At 42.8% G+C, this 11,010-nt stretch overlaps 1 protein-coding gene across 1 annotated transcript in view; it reads left to right on the forward strand.

Moving 5' to 3' along the window:
- PRIM1 (DNA primase subunit 1) overlaps window positions 1-8,998 on the forward strand; it is a 29,679-nt gene extending 20,681 nt beyond the window's left edge. The window contains exons 8-11 of the mRNA XM_032286937.1: window positions 138-221; window positions 628-719; window positions 5,884-5,982; window positions 8,839-8,998. Coding sequence (XP_032142828.1) covers window positions 138-221; window positions 628-719; window positions 5,884-5,982; window positions 8,839-8,858 — 295 coding nt within the window. The 3' untranslated portion in view covers window positions 8,859-8,998. The remainder of the gene's footprint in view (window positions 1-137; window positions 222-627; window positions 720-5,883; window positions 5,983-8,838) is intronic.
- Window positions 8,999-11,010: the final 2,012 nt, after the last annotated feature.

The raw sequence follows: 11,010 nt of genomic DNA on the forward strand, positions 1-11,010 counted from the left end.
TAATTTATATTTCTAAATACTGTTGTTAACAGATAGGTTTAACCCTTTGTCTAAGCCTTAGATAAAAATTTTAACCAAAAATATCTTGCAGGAGGCATCTATAATGATTTATAGTCCACAATCATCAGTTTATAATTTTTGCTTCTTACAGGTCGCATATCTGTGCCTATCGATTTGCACAAACTGGACGAATTTGATCCATTTACCGTTCCAACCATAAGGTATGTTTCAGATCATTGATCACTCCCTGTTTCTGATTATTGTTCTGAATTTTAAATAGATTAGCCTCGTACTTAGAGGAAGTAGTTTCATGGGAATGGTATATTTGGTATGGAAACCAAATAAGGTTCAAAGGTTACATGATTATGCCCTAATAGAACAATAAAGCTTTTTTATCTGCTGTTATGTAAGAAAAAGATTAAGGTCAAATAAGTTTAGAAATTCTGACTTAAACAGATTAAAAGTAGCTTTTACTACAATATTTCCCAATCTTTCATGTAACATGCATGAAAAACTCCAAGAAAAGATCATGGTGTTTAGAACATCCCAAATTTGGTTCACTAAATAATTTTTTCGGAGTAAATTTTATGGGATTCATGTGCCACTCTCTTGTTCTGTTACTTGCAGCTTCATCTGCCATGAATTGGATGCCATTTCCACTAATGAAGACAAAAAAGAGGAGAATGAAGCTGAATCTGATATCAAACACAGAACCAGAGGTAAGATAATATATTGAAGCTTCACTTTAATACAGGTTTTCTTTGTTTTGTTTTGTTTTTTTTTGAGACGGAGTTTCACTCATGTTACCCAGGCTGGAGTGCAATGGCGCGATCTCGGCTCACCGCAACCTCCGCCTCCTGGGTTCAGGCAATTCTCCTGCCTCAGCCTCCTGAGTAGCTGGGATTACAGGCACGTACCACCATGCCCAGCTAATTTTTTGTATTTTTAGTAGAGACGGGGTTTCACCATGTTGACCAGGATGGTCTCGATCTTTTGACCTCGTGATCCACCCGCCTCGGCCTCCCAAAGTGCTGGGATTACAGGCTTGAGCCACCGTGCCCAGCCCCTAATACAGGGTTTTTAAATAGATATCCATCTGTCACTCCAGTAATTAATTCTCTGATTCAGCCAGAATGGATCAGCGTTTGTCCTAGAACTACATACAATGTGTCCTTTTTTCAACAGTTGCCCAAGTGATATTATTGAATCCAGTCTGATTGAACACATATTTCTTAAGCAACTTCTAAATGCTGGGATCTATACTATAAGATTAAACTATCGCCGGGCGCGGTGGCTCAAGCCTGTAATCCCAGCACTTTGGGAGGCCGAGGCGGGTGGATCACGAGGTCAAGAGATCGAGACCATCCTGGTCAACATGGTGAAACCCCGTCTCTACTAAAAATACAAAAAATCAGCTGGGCATGGTGGCGCGTGCCTGTAAATCTAGCTACTCAGGAGGCTGAGGCAGGAGAATTGCCTGAACCCAGGAGGCGGAGGTTGCGGTGAGCCGAGATCGCGCCATTGCACTCCAGCCTGGGTAACGAGCGAAACTCCGTCTCAAAAAAAAAAAAAAAAAAAAAAAGATTAAACTATCAGTAAGAATGAGTAATCAGTCTCTGAGATTCACCACCTATTTATTTAACAACTATTATGTATGCAGTACTTTTGTTCTTGTTTTTCTGATGCATCTAGGTGAGTTTTATGGTAAACATATGTCTATAAACTGTTTACCAAGGTGCATATTCAAGAATTTGAAGAAGTTAAGGAAATTCTAAGCCTTCCTGCTAATGGAAGTCAAATCTTCTAACACCTAAGAGATGCTGCAGGCTGGCCGTGGTGGCTCACACCTGTAATCCCAGCACTTTGGGAGGCCAAGGTGGGCATATCACCTGAGGTCAGGAGCTCAAGACCAGCCTAACCAACATGGAGAAACCACATCTCTACTAAATATACAAAAAATTACCCAGGTGTGGTGGCACGTGCCTGTAATCCCAGCTACTCGGGAGGCTGAGGCAGGAGAATCGCTTGAACCCGGGAAGTGGAAGAGCCAAGAGTGCCATTGCATTCCATTTCGTTCTTAGGCAACAAGAACAAAACTCTGTCTCAAACAACAACAAAAAAACAGATGCTGCATAGCAGCAGTCCCCAGTCTTTTTGGCATCAGAGTCTAGTTTTGTGGAAGACAGTTTTTGCACAGACTGGGGAGGAGGCAGGGATAGTTCCAGGATGAAACATTTTTTACCTCAGATCATCAGGCGTTAAATTCTGATACGGAATGCACAACCCAGATTCCTCACCTGTGCAGTTCACAATAGGGTTCATGCTCCTATGAGAATTTAATGCTGCTGCTGATCTAACATAAGGCAGAGCTCAGGTGGTAATGGTCACTTGCTGGTCACCTCACACCTGTACTCCCAGCACTTTGGGAGGCTGAGGCAAGAGGCTCACTGGAGCCCAGCAGTTTGAGATGAGCCTGAGCAATACAGAGAGACTCCATCTCTACAAAAAATAATAGTAATTAACTAGACATGCTGGCATGCACCTGAGGTCCCAGCTGCTCAGGAGGCTGATTGTTTGAGCCCAAGAGGTTAAGGCTGCAGTAAGTCTTGATCACACCACTGCACTCCAGCCTGGGTGACAGAGGGAGACCTTGTCTCAATAAAAGTATAGGGCCGAATGTGGTGGTTCACACCTGTAATCCCAGCACTTTGGGAGGCTGAGGCAGAAGAAATGCTTGAACCCAGGAGGCAGAAGTTACGGTTAGCCAAGATTGCCCACTGCACTCCAGCCTGGGAGACAGAGCAAGATGCCATCTCAAAAAAAATAAGCCGGGCGCGGTGGCCCAAGCCTGTAATCCCAGCACTTTGGGAGGCCGAGGCGGGTGGATCACGAGGTCAAGAGATCGAGACCATCCTGGTCAACATGGTGAAACCCCGTCTCTACCAAAAATACAAAAAATTAGCTGGGCATGGTGGTGCGTGCCTGTAATCCCAGCTACTCAGGAGGCTGAGGCAGGAGAATTGCCTGAACCCAGGAGGCGGAGGTTGCGGTGAGCCGAGATCGCGCCATTGCACTCCAGCCTGGGTAACATGAGTGAAACTCCGTCTCAAAAAAAAAAAAATAATAATAAAGGAAACAGGATACTTAATGCAAAAACTTCTGATAATCTCCAAAAGACCTGAGCCTGAGCAACATAGCAAGACCTTGTCTCTACTAAAAATAAAAAATTACCCAGGTGTGGTGGCACTCGCCTGTGTTCCCAACCACTGGGAGGCTGAGGTGGGAGGATCATTTAAGCCAGGGAAGTGAATGCTGTAGTGAGCTGCAATTACACCACTGCATTCTAGCTTGGGCAACAAAGCAAGACATGTCTCAAAAATAAAGGCATGGGCCCGGAGTGGTGGCTCATGCCTGTAATCCCAGCACCTTTGGAGGCCAAGGCAGGTCAATCACAAGGTTAGGAGTTCAAGACCAGCCTGGCCAAGATGGTAAAACCCCATCTCTACTAAAAATACAATAAAATTGTATTTTAGCTGGGCGTGGTGGCAGGTGCCTGTAATCCCAGCTACTCTGGAGGCAGAGGCAGAAGAATCGCTTGAACCCAGAAGGTGGAGGTTACAGTAAGCCAAGATCGCACCACTGCACTCCAGCCCATGTGACAGTGGGAGACTCCGTCTCAAAATAAATAACAAAGGCATGGCTTGAGTTCACATTTTCAGAGTCTTATTTTATCAGTAAAACTATTTATTGTTGAAGTCAGAGTGTCTAAAGAAAAAAAATGTTGAATGGGACTGAACACATAGCAATAGATTATAATGATCTAATACTAGGAAACCTGACTACCAGAGTAGAGATATGTACATGTGGTTGTCTATTTTAGAGCAGCACTGTCCAATACAGTACCCACGTGACTATTAAGCACTTGAAATGTTTTTAATGTAATTTTAATTAAATTTAAAAATGGATAATTCAATTATTGGAAAACTTAAGTATTTCTTATAAACTTAGATATGAGGCCGGGCGTGGTGGCTCACGCCTATAATCCCAGCACTTTGGGAGGCTGAGGCGGGTGGATCGCGAGGTCAAGAGTTCGAGACCATCTGGTCAACATGGTGAAACCCCGTCTCTACTAAAAATACAAAAATTAGCTGGGCATGGTAGCGCATGCCTGTAGTCCCAGCTACTTGGGAGGCTAAGGCAAGAGAATTGCTTGAACCCAGGAGGCGGAGGTTGCGGTGAGCCGAGATTGCGCCATTGCACTCCAGCCTGGGTAACAAGAGCGAAACTCCGTCTCAAAAAAAGAAAAAAGAAAAAAAGAAAACTTAGATATGTAAGCCTAACATCTGAGTTAACAGAAAACTAAATTATAGACTTCATGGGAAAATTATAAGATCGTGTTGTGTTATTGTTTTGCTTTATTTTCATTCTTTTTATGATTTTTTAATTTTGCTTTGTTTTATTTTTATTGTGTCCTACTTCAGCTGCTTTATTGAATCTTTTTTTATAGACAAATAAGAATTTTATAATTGTTTGAATTTAAATTGTTATTTTTTTTTCCCGTTTATTTATTTTATTGCATTTTAGGTAAGTCTACTTTTTCAACTGTATATTTTGTTAATTGAATCTAAATATATATATATTTAGAATTTCTGTCAAAAAACACAAATAAAAATCTAAATATAGATAAATATTTCTTATAATATGGAATCTGAATTGAGATGTACTTTAAGTATAAAATTTACATTAAATTTCAAAGACTTGGCCAGGCACAGTGGCTCACACCTATAATCCCAGCACTTTGGGAGGCCAAGGCAGGCAGATCATGAGGTCAGGAGTTCAAGACCAGCCTGACCAACATGGTAAAACCCCATCTGTACTAAAATTACCAAAAAAAATTAACCAGGTATGGTAGATCGTGCCTGTAATCCCAGGTACTGAGGAGGCTGCAGTAGGAGAATCACTTGAACCTGGGAAGCAGAGGTTGCAGTGAGCCGAGATCATACCACTGCACTCCAACCTGGGCAACAAAGCGAGACTCAGTCTTAAAAAAAAAAAAAAAAAATTAAAGACTTGTATGAAAGAGAGAATGTCAAATATCTCAATTTTTATTACATGCTAAAATAATATTTTAGCTGGGCATAGTGGCATGTGTCTATAATCCTAGCACTTTCAGAGGCCAAGGCTGGGTGAATCACTTGAGCTCAGGAGTTTGAGACCAGCCTGGGCAATAGAGTGAGACCTTGTCCCTACAAATACCAAAAAAAAATTAGGCACAGTGGTACATGCCTGTAATTACAGCTACTCAGGAAGCAGAGGTGGGAGGATCCCTTGAGTCCAGGTAGTCGAGGCTGCAGTGTCAAGACAGCACCCCTGCACATCAGCCTGGGCAACAGTGAAATCCTGTCTCAATAATAATAATTTCACCTTTAGGCCGGGCACGGTGGCTCAAGCCTGTAATCCCAGCACTTTGGGAGGCCCAGGCGGGTGGATCACAAGGTCAAGAGATCGAGACCATCCTGGTCAACATGGTGAAACCCCGTCTCTACTAAAAATACAAAAAATTAGCTGGGCATGGTGGCGTGTGCCTGTAATCCCAGCTACTCAGGAGGCTGAGGCAGGAGAATTGCCTGACCCAGGAGACGGAGGTTGCAGTGAGCTGAGATCGCGCCATTGCACTCCAGCCTGGGTAACAAGAGCGAAACTCCATCTCAAAAAAAATAATAATAATAATAATTTCACCTTTTGTAATGTGACTAATACAATATTGATAAGTATATATGTTTCTCATATTTCAAAATTCTTACAAGAAACTGTTACATTTTCATGTTATTCTTACCGCCAGTATGCTAATTAAAATTATAATGTACATTATTCATAATTTAGATTATAAGAAGACCAGTCTAGCACCTTATGTGAAAGTTTTTGAATATTTTCTTGAAAACCTGGATAAATCCCGAAAAGGAGAACTTCTTAAGAAGAGTGGTAAGACTCTATGCCTTTCCCTTCTATCTAGTGCGATCTTAGTATTAGTAGAAATTAGCAGTTTTTGAGTCCTAGTCTTTCTTTGCCCTCCCTCCAAAATTTACTGATTTATCTTCTTATCTTCAATGTTTCAGAAATTGAGGTTCTTTAATTCAATTCAACACATAGTTATTAAACACATTCTAAGTATCAGGTTTTATAAGGAAGACAAAGATGAATGCCTTCTTGCCCTTAAGAAGTACTAACTTGGCTGGGCGTGGTGGCTCACGCCTGTAATCCCAGCACTTTGGGAGGCTGAGGTGGGTGGATCGCGAGGTCAAGAGGGCGAGACCATCCTGGCCAACATGGTGAAACCTTATCTCCACTAAAAATCCAAAAAAAATTAGCCGGGCGTTTGGTACATGCCTGTAGTCCCAGCTACTCAGGAGGCTGAGGCAGAAGAATCGCTTGAACCCGGGAGGCAGAGGTTGCAGTGAGCCGAGACTGTGCCACTGTGCTCCAGCCTGGCGACAGAGCAAGACTCCATCTCAGAAACAAAAGAAGTACTAACTTGACCTGGCACAGTGGCTCATGCCTGTAATCCCAGTACTTTGGGAGGCCGAGGCAGTTGGATCACTTGAGGTAAAGAGTTCGAGACCAGCCTGGCCAACATGGTGAAACCGTGTCTCTACTAAAAATAGAAAAAATTAGCTGCGTGTGGTGGCAGGCACCTGTAATCCCAGCTACTCAGGAGGCGGAGGGTTCTCTTGAACCCAGGAGACGGAGGTTGCAATGAGTTGAGATCACACCATCGCGCTCCCGCCTGGGCAACCAAGCGAGACTCCATCACAAAAAAAAAAAGTACTACCTTTGTACAAACCAAAAAAGTACAAAATGTTAAGAGAGATTTTATCTGATGGACTCCGACATTTCATATGAAAACAATGGTATCTGAACTTTTCCATGAGCTGCTATAAGAATTCTAATTCCTAGTCAGCCACAGTGGTTCATGCCTGTAATCCCAACACTTTGGAAGGCTGAGGCGGGTCGATTGCCTGAGGATCAAGACCAGCCTGGCCAACATAGTGAAACCCCGTCTCTACTAAAAATACAAAAAAATTGGCTGGGTGTGGTGGTGGGCACCTGTAATCCCAGCAACTAGGGAGGCTGAGGCAGGAGAATCACTTGAACTTGGGAGGCAGATATTGCAGTGAGCCAAGATCGTGCCATTGCACTCCAGCCTGGGCAACAAGAGCGAAACCCCATCTCAAAAAAAAAAAAGAATTCTAATCCCTAGGCTGAGCGTGGTGGCACACACCTATAATCCCAGCACTTTGGGAGGCTGAAGTGGGGAATCACCTGAAGTTAGGAGTTCAAGACCAGGCTGGCCAACACGGTGAAACCCTGTCTCTACTAAAAATACAAAAATTAGCTTGACGTGGTGGCTGTAATCCCAGCTACTCAGGAGTCTGAGGCAGGAGAATTACTGGAACCCGGGAGGTGGAAGTTGAAGTAAGCTGAGATGGCCCCACTGCACTCCAGCCTGGGAAACAAAGCAAGACTCTGTCTCAAAAAAAAAAAAATACAATAATTAGTCAGGTGTGGTATTGCATGCCTGTAATCCCAGCTACTTGGGAGGCCGAGGCAGGAGAATCACTTGAACCCAGGAGGTGGAGGCTGCAGTGAGCCGAGATCGTGCCATTGTACTCCAGCCTGGGTGACAGAGCAAGACTCAATCTCAAAAAAAGAAAAAAGAAAAAGAATTCTAATCCCTAATGCCAATATACCATACCATAAGGTATGAGAAGCATTTCCACAGGCAGAAATTTGATGAGATATGGGTATAGAGGTGGGAAAAGGCCAAGGGTTGCTCATTCTTGAAGGAACAGCAAGAGCAAAGACAGACAGGAAAGCATCCAGTCACTCTGGAAGCCATCAAGTAGTACAGGTAATCTAGAAAACGGTGTTTCCAGAAGTGGTGGGCTATAAATCCAAAGATGCAAGCTAAATGGCCTTGAATTCCAAGCTTAGGTGTTTGGGCTTGGTTTTGGCCTTAATTCAATAGGAAGCTATTAAAGGTTCTGAGGAAGGGAATGCCATGATTGCAGTTTTATCTAGAAAGATAAATCTGGACGATGCAGGGAATAGAATAGAGCCCAAGAGGCAGCTAGAACAGTAGCACTGGAGATCTCCAAAAGGTGCAAATAATAGAACCATCCTTGAGACTTGTTAATGATTTAGAAGTAAAGAGATGAAAGATAGAAGGGAAAATGTTACAGAAGCCAGGGGAAAAAAATTCCAAGATTATCACGTCAGATACAGTAGGAAACTGATAAAATCCTGCTGCATGTAATAACCGGAAGGAGATACAAAGAGGATAGCAGTGTCAAATGAAGAGTACTCTGAATGGGAGACACCTGAGCATATGTATAAGCCAATAGGAAAAAAATCAGCAGATTGAATATTATTTCAAGAGATTGATAGATACTCTGGAAAACTGTAACAATGTTATAGCAATACAAATTCTCTTGCCACTTCATTTTTTATTTAAATATGTGATAGTTTAAGGAGTAGTGCCTAAGGTAATGCTCTACTTATAGTAGACATTCAAATGTGTGATTATTGAATAAACAACAATGACTCTGAACTTGGAAAGCCTGGTTGAAGCTGCCATTTCAACTGGCCGTATTAAGTCCTTTGTATTCTCACTGTTCCATACTAGCTCAGCCTGTAGTGTGGGCTTTAGCAAATGTGTAAGCAAATCTTTGTGCATGATGTGACTTTAGTAGAAGCATTAGACAAATAAGAATGTAAAAATAAATGGGCTTTGTTTGTTTTCCTTTGCTGTTCTTCCATATATTATCTATTCTATTTTAGATTTACAAAAAGATTTCTGAAGACAGAGCTCCTCAAACGAATGTGGATATCTTCTGCCTTCAACCAAAGATCAAATACTTCAAGAGCCATTTAATAAATGTGGCAGAACTATGTATGTGTCTTAAAGCTCAAAGTAAATTTACCTTTTCTTGAGAAATAATTTATGTTGAAGATTTCCTAGCCGGGCGCGGTGGCTCAAGCCTGTAATCCCAGCACTTTGGGAGGCTGAGGCGGGTGGATCATGAGGTCAAGAGATCGAGACCATCCTGGTCAACATGGTGAAACCCCGTCTCTACTAAAAATACAAAAAATTAGCTGGGCATGGTGGCACGTGCCTGTGATCCCAGCTACTCAGGAGGCTGAGGCAGGAGAATTGCCTGAATCCAGGAGACGGAGGTTGCGGTGAGCTGAGATCACGCCATTGCACTCCAGCCTGGGTAACAAGAGTGAAACTCCGTCTCAAAAAAAAACAAAAAAACAAAAAAAAAAAAAAAGAAAAGAAAAGATTTCCTGGCCAGGTGCAGTAGCTCATGTCCCTAATCCCAGCACTCTGGGAGGCCAAGGCAGGCAGATCACCTGAGGTCAGTAGTTCAAGACCAGCCTGGCCAACATGGTGAAACCCTGTCTCTACAAAAAATACAAAAATTAGTTGGGCACAGTGGAACATATCTGCAATCCCAGCTACTCGGGAGGCTGTGGCAGGAGAATCACTTGAACCCAGGAGGCGGAGGTTACAGTGAGCCAAGATCGAAGCCTCTAGGCGGCAGAGTGAGACTCTGTCTCAAAAAAGAAAATTTCCTGAGACCACCAAAGGAAGAGTGTCAAGGTTCCTGGAAGGAGAAATAAAAGGAGGTGGGCCAGTGCAGTGGTTCACACCTGTAATCCCAGCACTTTGGGAGACCGAGGCGGACAGATCACCTGAGGTCAGGAATTCAAAACCAGACTGGCCACCATGATGAAACCCTGTCTCTACTAAAAATACAAAAATTAGCTGGGCACAATGACAGGCGCCTGTAATCCCAGCTACTCGGGAGGCTGAGGCAGGAGAATTGCTTGAAACCAGAAGGCAGAGGTTGCAGTGAGCCAAGATCACGCCACAGCACTCCAGCCTGGTCACCAAGAACAAAACTCTGTCTCAAAAAACAAACAAAAGGCATAAGTGGATTGCAGATAATTTTGTAAAATTTAATATTACATAAAGATAATTCTAAGGCTTCTGATATAAATACCCAGTTCTATCAGTTGCCATATATAGAGGTAAGTGAGCAGTAATAGGCCCGAGACTCATCTCAGATCACTTTATACGTCATATTTTTGGGTGAATGAGGATTTTGTCCTTAAGTTTTAAACATTTAATTATATCTGGAGGGCCAGTTGGAGTGGCTCACACCTATAATCACAACATTTTGGGAGGGCAAGGCAGGCAGATCACATGAGGTCAGGAGTTTGAGACCAGCCTGGCCAACATGGTAAAACCCTGTCTCTACTAAAAATACAAGAAAATTAGCCAGGTGTGGTGGTGAACACCTGAAATCCCAGCTTCTTGCGAGGCTGAGGCAGGAGAATTGCTGGAACCCAGGAGGTGGAGGTTGCAGTGTGCCGAGATCATGCCACTGCACTCCAACCTCAGCAGCTCAACAAGACTCCGTCTCAAAAAAATAAATAAATAAAACCTGTTATACTTGTGAAAACACTTGGGACCTTTTTTTTTTTTTTTTTTTTTTTTTTTTTTTTTTGAGACTGTTTCCCTCTTGTCGCCCAGGGTGGAGTACAATGGCACGATCTTGATTCACTGCAACCTCTACCTCCCTGGTTCAAGCAATTCTCCTGCCTCAGCCTCCCGAGTAGCTGAGATTACAGGCATGTGCCACCACACCTAGCTAATTTTTTTTGTATTACTAGTAGAGACAGGGTTTCACCATGTTGGCCAGGCTAGTCTCAACTTGTCACCTCAGGTGAGCCACCTCACCCAGCTGGTACTTCAATTTTTAAAGTCTGATTTTGTGAAATGGGTTCTAATGTGTCAGATTTCTCTTGCCTTGTTTTACAACCAATCTAAACAAAACAGTCATTCTAGTTTATATTCTGTCTAATGAGAAAATTTGAGAAGCAAGCTGTCAGGCTGGTGCTTTTAATGACAATGAAAATTTTCCTTCCTTTGCATTTCCTTTA

The sequence above is a fragment of the Sapajus apella genome, unplaced genomic scaffold (assembly GCF_009761245.1).
Source record: "Sapajus apella isolate SASKATOON/1434 unplaced genomic scaffold, GSC_monkey_1.0 scaffold2, whole genome shotgun sequence".
Lineage (NCBI taxonomy): Eukaryota > Metazoa > Chordata > Mammalia > Primates > Cebidae > Sapajus > Sapajus apella.